We start from the raw sequence: 15,811 nt of genomic DNA on the forward strand, positions 1-15,811 counted from the left end.
CAGCAGACATGTTTTTCTAGAGATATAGTCAATTGATATTTAGTGTGTGTATGTGCAAGATATGAAATCAGAAACACTTTAAAAGCAGTAGCAGTTGCAAGATCTTAAGTGCAATTTGATGCTGAGTATTTTACTTAACAAAACAATGATAATTTATGTTGTATTGTTTTAAGGTGGAGTTTCAAAACATGGCTTGTGTTGTCCTTGGTTTCTCATGCCTGGCTTTGGCTTTGGCATTTCATATTCTAAATATAGACGAACCTCCGATGAGGACACCAATTAAAGGGACACGTCATGTAATCTACTGTAAAAACAACTTCAATCAGACTTAATTTATAACGTGTCATGTTTATTTTAGTGATGCGTCTTACATTCAAGCTGTGCTACTATTTTATTAACGTACATAACTCGCGTAACTGCAAGAATAGATACATCCGATGTTGTGACTGTGCAGGAACAGACAGACGGAGCTGTTTTGGCTGACAGAAGTGGTGTAATGTTTTGGAAATCACTGCTGGATTTGTTGTAGGTTATTAAGAAAAACAAATGATTACACAACTTGTAGGAGGAACAGATGAGTAAGAAGAGAGAGAGAGATAAGCAGGAAGTGAGGAGAAGTTCAACAGAATGACAGTGAAGAATTTAGGCTGCTTAAAACATGGACTCGTACGCAAACAGAAAGACAGACAGAGCAATGAAATTCAACTACAATGCACAAGTTACTACACTCTGACATTCTATCTATCCTGCAAAGACCGCCCTACCAGAAACAAGCACTGTATTCATTTTCAGTTCAGTTTTAATTATGCAGCCGATATCATAATACATGACAATCTCAAGGCAATTCACACAACTTCAGGTCAAAGCCTTAAAAACTTATACAAAGAAACCCAACAAAACCTTCAGAGCTGGTCTTGTATTAAGCAAAATAAAATAAAATGTAATTTGTATTTATTACAGGAAATATATTGAACATAGAATTTACATTATTGAGTAGAGAAGTCATGCAGGTCGTCTCAGTTGACTGGTTAACAGTGTTGTCATGTCTACTACTAGTTATCACAATAAGTGTCAAGTTCACCATTATTTCAATTTTAAGGCAGAGTTTTGCTCCAGATTGAAATCTACACAAACCAAAGGGTTATTTGTGGGTTTGTAGCAAGAGTTTTGAAATCATTTTAGTTCAGGGGCTTCATATCCTCTTGAGACCCAGCAATGCATTTTTGTCCCATTTAGTGGACAAAAGTTTCACAGCTTTACTTTGAAAAAAAAATGTATCTGCAAAACTGTTGCATCATGCTGTTTCCAATCAAGGCAATTATTTAATGCAAAAAAGCCAAAACTTTTACCTTCCTGGGTGTCCGGAGGATATAGCCCAAACTGACCAGTAAAATGACAGTATAATAACTTATTAATAATGATAACTCCAATTTGTTGTCTTTGTTTTAGCAGAAAAAAGGAAAAATTACAGTATGAAAATGATTACATAATTTACAAACTATCCTTACACAAAAAATTCAAATAACCTGAACATCCATGAACAACCTGAAATTTCTTAAGAAAAATAACTGCAATTTTAACCGTATTATGCCTCAGCTTATCCTTTACACATGTGCATTGACTTACAGATCACAGGGGGGTCTACAAATGCACAAAACATTTAGTTAAAGACATGGAATGGAAAAATTTAACTTTAACTTAAGGATCAACGCAACTTGACTGTCAGTGTCTTCAGTGTAATCTTTGCACATTCATCCTATGGGCCAGATTGAACCCTTTGGAGGACCGGTTTTGGCCGCAGGCTGTATGTTTGACACCCCTGGATTATCGAATAGAGTGTGACAAGACATGCACATCCCGTTGTGAAAAATCTTGTTGGATAATTAGTGCAGCAGGAGGGTCAGTGTATCTTTTGGTAATTGGATTTTCTTTTCATTAACAAAAGAAAAACGAGTGGTTAATTGATTTTCATTTTAAAATAGACAAATATAAATTGAATTTCAAGGCGTTTTTATTTTTCAATGTCAAAACAAATGAACCAAATAAAAAAAAAAAACAGATTGAATTTCATTTTCTCTTTCTAATAACAAAAAACAAAGTTACTACCTGACAGAAATGGAAAAACGGACCAAAAACAGCTGTTGTTTTTTTTTTTTCATTTTCTACGACCGGATGTTGTCATTTTCAAGGAAAGAGCTTTAATGCCTAGGTCTCAAAGATTCTTACGAACAGTGGGTTTGTACGAATCTTCCAGTTCATACGAAATCTGGACATTGTAGACATTCTCCCTCCACAAATGTTTACGAACTCCAGATTTCATTCAAACTGGATGATTCGTACAAACTCATCATTCGTAAGAATGTTTGTCACCAAGGCACTGGCGCTCTTTCCTTGAAAATGACAACATCCGGTCGTAGAAAATGAAAAAAACGGTGGTTTTTGGTCCGTTTTTCCATTTCTGTCTGGTAGTAACTTTGCTTTTTGTTATTAGAAAGAGAAAATGAAAAGCAATCTGTTTTTTAAAATTTGGTTCATCTGTTTTGACACTGAAAAAGAAAAACACCTTGAAATTCAATTTTAATTTCTCTATTTTAAAATGAATATCAATTAACCACTAGTTTTTCTTTTGTTTCCTAAAAGAAAATCCAATTACCAAAAGATACACTGACCCAACAGAAGGACATGAAAAATCTGTACACTAATATAGCTCCCATGCTAGGGTTTATTTCAGCTGTGATGTTTCAGTGTGATGTCAAAGATGAAGCCATGGATTAATGTTTCAGCTTCAATGAGTTCTTTAACTCTAACTGATGCAGTGATGAGCTTCTCATTTGTGAAATAACCATCAGTTTGATAGAGAGCATAAAGACTAGACTGTGTTTCAGTGGAAAAAAAGTCATGTGGCCTGATGAGTCCAGATTGACCCTGTTCCAGAATGATGGGATGCATCAGGGTGAGAAGACAGGTGGATCAAGTGATTACCCATCATGCCTAGTGCTCATAGTACAAACATGACAGTGCAGTGTTATGATCTGGGGTTGATTCAGGTTGTCAGGTCTGGAGTCAGCAACATTATGCATCCAAAACTGAGGGAAATAGATAAATGTGGGATGTTTTTTAGCCAGGCTGTGTATATATACAGGATAATGGGATAGATGTAAGATTTAATAGAAGATCAGGATTTTAATCTCTTGCTGGGTCCAAAATATTTATGATCATTTATGATCTGAACAATAAAAATAACATCGCAGAACTATATATGTTTCTGGGAGTAAAGTTGAGTAAGATGCAGAATGAGCCAATATTAGAAAAACAGAAAATAAATGGTGATTTTAACTGAAAATGTACAGAAAGTAAATCCTAAGAAAGTATTATTATGATATAGTATGATAAGTTCAGATCAAGTGTCACAAAGTAGGAAACACTACACACACTATGATTCTTACATGGGATTGCTGTTCTCAGGTTATCGATGTCAGCCCACTAAAGGGTCCGATCTGGCCCATGGGATGAACTGTACAAACATTACACTGAAGACATTAACAGTCAAGGATGTCAAACTCATTTTAGTTCAGGGGTCACATACAGCCTAATACAATCTCAAGTGGGTCAGACCAGTCAAATAATATCACAGGAACCAATAAATAATGACAAAACCAAATTCTCAACTCCAAAATCTTATATTGTACCTGTGATCTGTAATGCAGATGTATAGATGATAATTTGATGCATAATATTATTGCACTTATTTTGCTGAAGAAATTACAAGTTGTTCAGGTTATTCACTTTTTTTCCCCCTGTTTTTGCAAAAGGACAGTTCGTAATTGGAACATTTTCATAATTTAATTTAGTAAAAAAAATTGGAGTTGTCATTATTTAGTAATAATAATAATAATAAATTTTATTTATAAGTGCCTTTCAGGACACACAAGGACACTGTACAGCAGAGGATAAAACAGACAATGCATCAAATACAAAGAAGGAAAAGGAAAAAAAAAATACAAAGAAGTAAACAAATAGATAAAAGAAACATTGCAATACACAGAAATGAGATTATAATGAAATTAATGTTATTATGTCGTATAAGTCTATATATAAGTATAAGTGCTTATATATAGTCCAACTGGTCCAGCCCAGTTGAGATTGAATTAGGCTGTATGTGGCCCTTGAATCAGAATGAGTTTGACACCCCTGATCTATATATTAGTTGGAAAAACAATTTTATTCCTCAGCTGGGACATTATGTAAACCACTGCCTTTGCTTGTTACTGGTTAGTCTAGTTCAAAATGAGCTGAATGTCATATTAATGTAAAGTCAGATGTATTCCCTTGAAAATGAATGACCCTTCTAATGAAAAAAAATGCTTGACAAGATCATTTTTCTTTTTCAGAAAAAAAATCAAGGGTTTTTAACTTTCTTGACATTTCTTTTGTACAATGTAGAGTCTATATATGCATTGTTTTGTAAGACAGTGAGGATAAATACATATTCCTATTAACAGTGCATAGGTAGAGGTAGATGGCAACTTCTTCTGGCAAGTCACACACCCACTTACTATTTCTGTCCTCCAGTGAGTACTAGGTGTCTGATCCAAATGTGACACACACATACACATGCACAGTGGATAATCCTAGAGCAGGGTGGGTAGGCGGGAGAAAGCTGATCTGTTTGTGTGAGCGCCGGGCTCTGAGAGAAAGATAGACAGTGTATGTAAGAGAGGGGGATTGAGAGAAAGGGAGAGGGACAGTATACGCATGAGCAGGAGGTAGGCAAAGAGAGGAGGATAGGGAGGGGAAGAAAGAGTTAGTGAAAGTCTATGAAAGAGAGGTTACAAGTCGAAGAAAGTGAGTTCAGGGCGATATCCTGCAAACTGGACGGCCGGCTGAATGAAGTGTTTTAAAGCAGGAGGTGAGTTTTGTGTCGCCTGGGAGGGGTTTGCCCTCAGTGGAGCTGAAACGAGTAGGGATCCCGGAGAATGGTTTGGAATGTCGCCAGATGGGGTCTGTAAAGTGTGCATGTAAAGGAGTGTGTGTGTGTGTGATAGTGAGAAAGTTTAGGGGGAGGGGTGCTGTAGAAGCAGCAGGGGATGAAGGGACAGGAGGGGGGTCTCCGGTGCTTTGTGATTGCTGGAATGCTTTCCTTTTCTTTCTCTTTCCCTCTTCGTCTCTCTGCCTGCATGCACTTGTTTCTCTCTCCCCTTCGTCTTTAACCCCTCCTCTCCTCCTCTTCTCTTTCAACTCTGCGGTCACCGGTTCATCAGTAGGCTAGGATCTACCTCTGATGGGAGTAACATGCGACTAACTGTTTTCCTGTTGGGCCTGTAACGTATGTTTGAACTCTTTAACTGTGCTTGAATTGTTACATACTGGGTTGGTTTGTTTTTGCAGTGTTGACTTTGGATATTTGTGCTGTGTGTTTTGCTTTGAACTGAAAGTTGTCCTGATAAACCTCTAGTTATAAAACCTTGCTCTAAACCTCAGCTTTACTTGACATAACAAACTGCTAGTATAGTTAGTTCTTTATTACGTATATTTATGTCACCAAGAAGGACATTTGTGCTGTATCCAAACTTTCCTGGCTATCAGTGACCTGTTTTCAGCTATGCTCACAGACAAAAGCTTTTAGTGACAGCAACACTTTTGTTTTTGTGTGTCTGTTTGCTGGACAAAAGCTGAACTGGAAAAGAGCCTCTGGCCAAAGGTTGCATTGATCAGTCTTTCTAAAAGAGCTGCATGGACGAAAAAAAGACAAAAAAAAAATCCAAATTTATGAAATTTCCATCTATAACTAGTCTGTGTCTCCTTAAAGCTGATATTTATAGGTGATAGTAGTTGTTTAATGTGCTTAAAGTGTTCTCACTCGTTGCAGACAGGAGAAAAGATACAGTAATGGTCACAAAACCACCTGTAGAGACAGAACCATGGATGTTTTCCTCCTCTAACACTCCTACTCTGTGTGTTTTGAAATGTTAGGTGATGATGCAATGACGGGGGACACAGACAAGTATCTGGCTCCTCAGGACCTGCGGGAGCTGGGTGATGATTCACTCCCTCAGGAGGGCTACATGGGCTTTAGCGTTGGTGCGCGGTCGCAAAGGTAAGCTGCACATCATACACCCCATTCTGAGCATTTATATCATTTATCATTATTCACATACTTTGGAGGAAGAAACACAGCAAAATTAAGAGCTGGAAAATGTCAAAGGAAAAAGTAGTTTGCATTCTGCACTATTAGGTAAGGACGTAACAATGCTTTACAGTGCAAAGAGACATTTCATCATGGTATTAAAACACAAAATTGCCATGGCTACAGTTTCTTGCAGTGCTCATAGAAGAACTGAAAGGCTAATGGAAATGTAAGTCACTGTACAATTCTGTATCCTACTGTTTTATTCAAGAAAGCAACCAAGAAGCAGTGTGTTCACAGTTTGCAGGAAATGTCTTCTGGTATACGATAGACGCTTGCACTCATTACAGCGGTGGTCTTGTTTGTATAGTGGAATGACATTTAGGTATATCACAAATACCTTTACTATTATAAGAATCTGTAAATGTATTGAACTGAGGTTTAAATATTTGCAAGTTTTTTTTCTTTCTTACACAGTTGAATTCCATGTTGTTTTAGCAAAAATAAATATCAAGGAAGAATAAGTGTCTAGTTTTTGATGAGGTTTAATAGCTTGAATCTATTAAATCATTTACTTCAGCTGTTATTAACATATTGTAAAGGTTCACAGTATTTAGACTTTCCATCTGCGTACAACGTGGGTGACGCATCCCCCCTGCCCCCCCCCCCCCGCTAAAGTCTGGTCGTCGGCTGTTGAACTTTAGCTCAGTAGAATGAACCGTGAAAATATTGACCCTTGTGCAACACACTGAAGAGGGCGGGGTTATTGAATATCTGAGGAGTGACATACATGAACACTGAGCCACAGGAAATTAGAACCATGTTCGATATCATGGCCTTGAGCGCTGGGTTAGATAAATACACATTGTGTTTAAATGTGTGTGTGTGTTTAGGCGAGGCTCGACAAATTGATGGTCTTTTGCGAGGAAGTGGATTATCTACAAAATTGATGTTTTAAAAAATTGAACTGAAAATGCTATCTTTTTTTTTTTTTCTGATACTTATACATGTTTTCATAAAGCACTCATAAATGCCTAATTGAACCTTAAAACAGACTACTTCTACATACAGGAAAGTTTTTTTCCATGCCTAATTAAAATTAATATTCCACTAATATTAATATTTCCCTTATATTTGTGTACTTGTAGCCATGTATTATAGATGTCCAACACATTATTTCAAAATATGGAAAAAAGTTGCCGGTGCTACTTTAGCCCAAGTCTTCTTCAATACAACAACACACTTCACTGATTCCTTTAATAATTTTTTTTAAAAGGTTGGTGTTCTCGTCTTTAAAAATAGGTGTGTTTCTGCTTTGGACCTCATACTGTACAGAGGTAACAGTAAACAGAGCTGTGCTAAAAATTCTACATGAGATGCATTTTTGAAATTTCCTATGTACATGTCCCAAGAATGGGAGATGTAAATAAAAAACAAATCTTAGTATAAACCACATGTAGGGAGAAACACTATATCGAACTGATGTGATGAATCAAGGTTTTGCATTCTGAAAATCATAAAAGATAAAGATAAATCAATATCAAGATCGTTCCTGTAGAGATATTTATTGCTCAACAAAAACCTGTTTGTTTCTTGCAATATGTTAAGTTTTAACAGTTTTTGTAAAAATAGAAAGTAAAACAGTATATTTTAATCATTTTTTGTCTTCAGTATATGTTGCTAGAAAACAATTAATGAAAATAAATCAATAGATTGTCCTTAACATTTAAAACAAATAAGATTAAATTTTTGGTCCAAATGGCTCAGCTCTACTTACATGTCTACATTAGTAAAACACGTATGTGTTCTTGACCTATATCACATTTGTAACATTGTCATACTTGCAATAATAGTGGAATATTACAATACATATAAATGATTCTAAATCCTTCCTCTTCGCTGCAGTAGAGGACATTGAATATGTCCATAGGGTCTAAACATTACTACAGGGCTAATGAGACTGCAAAAAAACCAAAGAGTTAATTCCTAACCCTTATTTTTTAACAGTAAATATTCTGTATATGACATCGTCTGAGTCAGTGTTTGGGTTTGGAAAATGTTTAATTTACCATAAGGTTCCTGCAGATTTTTAGGCAGCAAAACCTAGAGTTACTTAGAGAAGTAACTCCTGGAGAAACCGGCATCACCCTGCTCTGGCTTTTGTCCTCTCTGCATCTCTTTGTTCACTCCTCTATTTTTTCATGATCTTTTATTCTCTCCTCATGTCCGTTCTAAATGTTAGTCCCAAAGTCAGGTAAGGCTGAAGGCATGAAGGGCAGTCCTCACATCCCCCTCCTCACACCCCTCCCTCCCCTTCCCCACATCACCTCAGACCCCAGTTGCTTCAATATCATGACTTTGTGGTCCAGTGTAATCCATATCCATGCATTTGACTCACAACTAACATGATTTTGACTAGTTTTGATGTCATTAATGGTGCTGTATTAACATCAGGCATTCTGCTGTGTACTGTGGTTTAACTGTGATATTTATGTCTGATTGTTAGTTTTGGTTCTTTGCGTTGGAAGTGGCATTGGGTTCTTTGCTGTTGGTGTTTGTCAACTGTGGTTTTCTTTTATGCCTGGGTCTTTGTGGATTTGTCCTAAAAGTGGAGCTTTGCATTATTTTGGCTTTTTTGTGGAGAACTTCCTCCCTGAGCTTCCAGGGGCCTGAACTGATACGTCTGCATCAGTTTTGTGTCATAAACAATTCTACAAATGATTGATATTGTAGAATAGCCTTGCTGTACTTGGGTATCTGCATGCAGATACATGTGCAAATAGACGCAGGAAAGGCAGGAATAGGGTCAGATTTTGTTACATGTATAAGTACTGTATCTGTGCTTGGCGTTGCATTTCCATCACAGCGTTAGAGTTGTGTTTTTGCTATGTTGTACTGCAGAGCATTTTCTGAGTGCAGGCTCATTGCTTCACATCAGTAAGCTTGTGTAGCGCTACAGTAATTTTGGTTGAGATGTTGCAGGCAAACATTCATCACATGTCACTGCATAGGAATGCTCTTTATTTACCTCATAAAAGTCCCCCTCTACCAAAGTCTGCACACCCATCAAGACAATTTTACTGCATACAGTCAAAAGTCTAAATGGTCAAAAGACTTAATCTACAGATTACTATGAATTTATTGTGTGAAGTTAATTATGAGGCAAAATAAAAGCATGTTCATTTACTGTTTTTGTGTGCTTTTGGTGTCCATGACAAACTCTACTGCAAAGCAGTGTCTGCATGAAGACCAATACTAGCTTCAGTGTTGCCAGATGTAAATGTTTAAGTATTGCACCAGAAGCTTTTGTGTTTTGCATTTATTATATATATCCTACATAAATGCACGGCCTGTAAGTTGATGTCTTCAGTATAAAATACCTAAAGTTTCTAATTTGTAACTGATTTTACCAAAGGTTAAGAAGAACCCTCCTTAGCTGGAAAGATTATGTAAACATAGACATAGGATCCATATTTTGTTATCCTCATCTTGGTAAAGGAAAAAATTAAAAGTCTACATTAATTACAGTTAGAACTGCCAAATATCACAAAGTAATCAAATGATGACACATTTGGCATTATTGATCGTACATTGTGAGGAAAGTCATATTATTGTTTAAAATACACAAGTTTTGTACATCTGGCATCATTGACAAGCGTCATGTGCTGGTACTATGTCCGTTGTCTTGTAATAGTCTGCTAAACTGCTCCACTCAGGCTTTAAAGCCATTTGTCTTGTGTGCTGAACTCTGGTCATGTGTGAGGAGCAAAGTTACAAAGACTGAAGAGTCTAAAAAAGCTGGAATTTTTGAAGACAGAAACAGATTTTTTTTTTAAAGTTTTTGTACTTACCATCTGTTTTTTTTAAATACATTACCACAGTGCTGGGTAGTCAGAGGTAATACCTGTAACTTTAAGTATTTTCACGAGATGTGTATTGCAATCTTGCTAATTTTTCAGTGTGAAATTTCCAAGATGATTCTCTCTTGCCTTGTGGTTGTTGTTGTCACAGGTGGCATACAATCAGGTTCCTGGAAGCTGCATGCATTTAATGTGTTTGTGTTTGTTTTTCTGTTCATTTTCATACCCCTTATCCCCACCCCTCTCCTCCTCCTCCATCTCCATCAATGTGACTGTTGTCTTGGTAATCCATGACTGCTACGTCAACCACACCAAGCCTACGTTCCTTCAGTTCTGATAGGTCCAACACACTGAACCGGAGCTCTTTCACACGGGACAGCATGATGATAGAGGAGATGCTGGCCCCCAGCAAGGAGATGGTACGTACCTACTGGCCTTAGCTCTCTAGCACTCTCTGTTCTCCCTTTCCTCAGACTCCCCTTTTCTGCTATTGACTGTAATCCTCAGGTCACTGACTTCACTGGACCCAGTTTAGTCTCCAAATGTGCCAAGTTGTCTTGGTGCTGTGCCAAAAGTTAGGCTATTCACCAATCCTCTTACACCTGAGTTAGCACTGACATAAAGACGACCAATCCTGTTACATTTTACTGAAAGAGGAAATGAGATTAGTGATTAATGCTGCAATTTAAGAAGGATTACTGTGATGTCCCACTTCCTTTGGTGCCAAATGGCTCTTAAGGTTGAGTTGGAGTTCAGGTGTAGTACACGGACTCAAACACATGTGGCAACTCTTTTGATGGCTCTGCTAAATCTGCCACATTAGACTTTAAGGAAAAAAGCTCTGGAGAGTATTTCAATATTAAACAACTAAAAATTATAGTAGAAACAAATATGGGTCAAAGTTTTTGCATTAAAAATTATATGCTCATCAAATAAAGAAGGATCTAAGGTGCAGTCCTTTATACGCCACTGTTTTGTAGTTTAGCTGTAAGCCTGGTTTGCCTTCCAAAAAAGAATAGAATATGCCCAGAATTAGCAGCCCAATATGGTGAGAAATAATGAAATCTGAAGCAATGAGACCGCCTACATTTACAGGCCAAACAAGACCTTCTGTTGGCAGTGTGCCACTAGAGGGATTCCCCGTGTGGTATTTTGTAACATGGTTTTCGACAAGAACATGATTTCTGAATGTAAGAGCTGACAGATAACAGCTTGTCTCCTCTCATGCTGCCCAGGTGCTTTGTAAGGAAAAGTCTTTCATTGTAGAACATCACAATAAGGTAGATGTCAGCATTGTTTCATGTACACTTTCCGTCAATGCATGTGGGACACTTATTGTATTGTTCTTCTGTTGAGTTTCATGCCATGTTATTATGTGCAGACTGCATCAGGACATATATGCATTTATCACCTTTTTTTGTTTCATAGACATTGTCATCTTATTTTAAAATATTTTAATATTTCTTTGTGACCTCAGAATTTAAGACTTTACCATTATCATGGCTATGTTTTCCTCATACTTTACCTTTTATTTGGTCAAGTTAAGGCATGGCTTAATACTGTCATGTGTTTACCATCAAAAATTCAGATCACAAAAAAATATAAAAAGCAGACATGTGTTCACACAGTCTTGTGCACTTCAGTTACCTTGTTGTCGTCTCCACAGCATTTGGCGGTGGCTAAAGATGCTGACAACGACTCTCTGAGGAGATACAGCTGGACTGGAGACGCTCTGGATAATGTCAACCTGGTTTCCTCACCAATACACTCCGGGTAAGCGAGGATGAAAAGGATTATATGGGATATAACATCAAGGAATCATTTTTTTCCCCCCCACATACCTGTTATATACTGTGAATTATCTGTTTCTCATTTCCTTTCCCCTGGAGAAAACTGCTCTTACTTTCAGCAGTTTCTTTTCACGTTTCCCAACTGTGTGATCTTTTCCAATTGTAATCATAATTATGGTAAAAATTACACCTCCCTCATTTCCATAGTAGCATGGTAGCAATACAGTTAGAGAGATGAGACACATCTCAGCTTTTCTGATCGCTGATCTTAAAGGGGTCATATTTTGCTAAACCCACTTTTATTAGCCTTTGGTACATTTATTTGTGTATTTGGACCCTAATACTTGATGAAGTTTGAACTTGAACCCTCCAGGTGCTGCAAAGCTGGCTTTATATTCATTCCGGCAAAAATCGAGTGGATTTCTACAACCTGTTTTAATTCCTGCTTAATTTGCTATGTTTTATAACTAGTTAAGTCACGACATTTGCACATATAAGGTCAAGACTTCCGACGAACATTTCTACGAGTACGACATAATTGTTTGTCAGCAGCAGCGGTTGTAGTAAAAACTGAAAATATGTCCAAACTTCGAGCTGATTACCTAAAATGTTCAGCTGTTGGTTGTACTAACAAACACAAGCGGCTGAACAGGACAGAGCGCACAGCCAGCAATTTAAAGGGGGTGGAGTGTGAAGTGGCTCATTTGCATTTAAAGGGCCAGCGCTCAAAAAGACCTTTCTGGTGTCATTACTCAGAAATATTGTTGTAGATGGACCTGTGGAGTTGAATTAATGAAGAATTCAGACCCAAGCATGGCATTTACAGTTTATGTAGACCACAGGGAAATGTTTAAAAATGCATAATTCCATTTAAAAAAGCAAAATATGACTCCTTTAAGTGACTGACTGGTTGGTAACATCTTCTAGTGACAGCTTGGTATGTCGCTAGAAGATGTTATCAACTCTGACAAATGAGGGAGCTGTAATTTAAAAGGCTTCTTAATAATCATCTCCTCAGTGGTTGTTTCTATGACAAAGCTCCGTTGTTGACCTGTCACTCCTGCATTGCTTTGTCGTTCATCCTGCAGTTTTTCCTCTCCGCTCCCGCAGTACGACAGCAGGTGATTGACTGTGATTGGTTACCCTTGTTTTCACCACCATTATCGTGTTTTGTGTTGTTTTCTGTTTCTGGTGTAATCACAACCCCCTCCCGTTTGTTCATTCATAACATCGATTGCTCTTCTTACACATAAACTATGTTGACAGACATAAAGTGGTTTGGATCTTGGGCTTGTGAAGTGCTCCAAAGATTTGTTTGTGGTAATTGTTTTGGTTTTGGAGAACGTCTCAAACTCTGAGTCTCAAACTTATATGAATGAAGTTATGTGGCAAGATCTGAAAAGGACATGTGTTCTAGTTACACTTGGATGTGAAAATGCTGTGCATACTGTATTTTATCCTCTAACAAATTTTACTCTTTCAGTGAAAAAAAATTCAGGTGGCTTTCCTGTTAGTTTTATAGACTTTGTCGTAGTTGCATAGTTTTGCTCAAGGCATTATTCATACTTCTGCAGAAGTGCATACACATTCACATTTTTTTTCCCCACAGACTAACAAGACATCAGTCTCTAAATTGCATGAAGTGTGTGTTTGCGTGTGTGTGACTTATTTGAGTGAGTTATGTGAGTGTCTTTTTTTAAGTTAAAAGGGGTTACACATAGCGTTTTTCTAACATTGATAAATCACAGGTTACAATGGAGAATCCTGAGTTGGCAATTTCACTGTGTGATTTGCACATTTGCTCTTTTTTGTGACAGATTCACAGTCATGTATTCTAAAGATTATGGCATCTATGGGATCAAACAGCTGCCCCAATTAAGTGATTGTTTAATTCTAGACTATTAATCAATTACCAACCAAAAAACAAATGAACACTAATTTTGATAATCAATAATGAGCAGTTTGAGGGCAGTTTTTTTAGGCAGAAATGTAAAGTTTTTTTGTTATTTATCTGCCACTTACTGATGAAATGTTAGAAAAAAAAGTCTTTCAACCCTTCATCACATTATCTTTCGATGAACATAAATACAAATGCATACATCATCACCCAATATCAGCTGGTACCGATGTCTGGTCGTTATGATAGTGCATCCCAAACACTGAGTACTTTCTTACCTGACTTGGGTGATGTTACATCATTATTACAGTTGAAACATTCGTGGCCAACACAGAAATCTCCTTGACTTTCTGTCATTTGTTTTTTTTATTGATCTCTCCTCTCTTTTGCTCACACTTATTTTGTGTATGTTTTAAAGACCACAGCATGGGAAAGGACCTCACCTCTGCTTAATCTCCTCTCTCCATCAGTGCTGCTGTTGAACTTATATATATATATTTTTACACTTTATTCCACCTCTGTTCTGAACCCTCACTTTCCTCTTTACTGTATCTCTTTTCTCTGTATACTCCTCCTATCTCAACTGTGCTCTTTTTCTCTCTTTATTTATATCACTTTTTTTTTGACTGCCTGTGGCTTCTTTAATGTTTTGTCATTGGTCTGTTTGTCACTGTCTCCTTTCTATTTTTATCCCTTCCTTTTCTCTTCTTTTTTTTCTTGCTTTTCATCTTTCATCAGGTTCCTGGTTAGCTTCATGGTTGATGCCAGGGGCGGGTCCATGAGAGGAAGTCGTCATAACGGCATGCGCATCATCATCCCACCCCGGAAGTGCACGGCGCCCACTAGGATCACCTGCCGATTGGTCAAGAGGCACAAACTGGCATCGCCTCCTCCAATGGTGGAAGGAGAAGGCCTGGCCAGCCGACTGGTTGAGGTCGGTCCAGCGGGGGCTCAGTTCCTCGGGTAAGGCCTTATGATTATTTGTTTCCACTAATATTGTTATTGCTCAACTTGCTTTTTGTGCACTTCTGTTCAGTGACTTGACATCTCCTCCCCTCTGCTTCTTGCCATCATCATTTCCAACCATCGGCCTTTATGATTAAAAGTGTGAAAGTGTGCATGTTGTAGTAATATCACATGCAGGTTTAGGTGCAGGTCAAGAGTAACTTTTTGCACTATGCTTATGCTGCTGCAACTAGTCAGACTGTGTTTCACCTTTGTTAAGTAAAGCCAACATCAACAGATGATTAGAATAATGAACATACGGTACAAGAAAAAGTTTGTGAGCCCTTTAAAATTTCCTAGTTTTTGCATGAAAATGTGATCTGATCTGCATCCAAGTCCCAAGTACAGAGAAACACAAAGCAGCACAGTGAATGTTTAATAGCTTTGTTCAATAAAGACATGGAATATTCTATTTATACAGTATTAGGTAAAGAGCATTGTGTTTAACTATATTTCTGACAGATGCAAATCATATTACATTACATTACATGACTAATTCTTGTAGAAAACTAGCAAATTTCCAAGCATTCACATACTTTTTCTTGCCACTGTATATTTCAAGTGGATTTTAGGCTATGTCAAGAACACACACATGTCAAGCTCTTGATAACTTGTAAGCAAAATGAAAGATTTATATCTGCGTGGGTGATAAAAATTGTACTAGGTTTACAGAAATGACAACTTTCAGTATCAAAAACAGTGGCGTCCTGAGACATTTATAATACATTAGATATTTACATAATTTAAAGTTGTTATTATTTCATTGTAGATACTAGATATTAACACTGATAGAGATGAATATTTAATAAGTGTGATTTATGATGTTGTTTGAATACTTGAAGCAATACTCAGACAGCAGCAATGTTAAATAATGTTAGATTTCCAGCTGTTTCATCGATGCGTGCGTAGTTGTCATTACTAAAAATAAGATACAGGAATATTTTTATAACAAATATAGGTCTCAGTGTTGTGTGCTTTTACTGACTTTGCGAGTGTGTGTTTTGTGCCTCCCTGTGTGTATACTCGTGCGTGTGGTGTCATTATCTTGCGGACACAGTAAACTACATCTTCCCAGAAAGCTGCCAGCCCTTAATGAAGGCGAGAGCCTGGTTAGTCCAGTGCTACAGCTGGG

General features: G+C 37.4%; 1 protein-coding gene across 31 annotated transcripts in view; it reads left to right on the forward strand.

The window, feature by feature from the left end:
- Positions 1-15,811, forward strand: part of LOC115439715 (ankyrin-3-like) — a 157,397-nt gene that overhangs the window by 108,139 nt on the left and 33,447 nt on the right. For 17 of the 31 annotated variants that reach the window (XM_030163666.1, XM_030121369.1, XM_030121370.1 and 14 more), the window contains 6 exons: positions 5,974-6,097; positions 10,304-10,406; positions 11,223-11,267; positions 11,654-11,760; positions 12,866-12,898; positions 14,413-14,637. In XM_030163666.1, coding sequence (XP_030019526.1) covers positions 5,974-6,097; positions 10,304-10,406; positions 11,223-11,267; positions 11,654-11,760; positions 12,866-12,898; positions 14,413-14,637 — 637 coding nt within the window. Of the gene's footprint in view, positions 1-5,973; positions 6,098-8,369; positions 8,382-10,303; positions 10,407-11,222; positions 11,268-11,653; positions 11,761-12,865; positions 12,899-14,412; positions 14,638-15,811 lie in introns of all 31 variants that reach the window. The other 14 variants (XM_030163677.1, XM_030163670.1, XM_030121363.1 and 11 more) reach the window with 7 other exon arrangements.

The sequence above is a fragment of the Sphaeramia orbicularis genome, chromosome 19, assembly GCF_902148855.1.
Source record: "Sphaeramia orbicularis chromosome 19, fSphaOr1.1, whole genome shotgun sequence".
NCBI lineage: Eukaryota > Metazoa > Chordata > Actinopteri > Kurtiformes > Apogonidae > Sphaeramia > Sphaeramia orbicularis.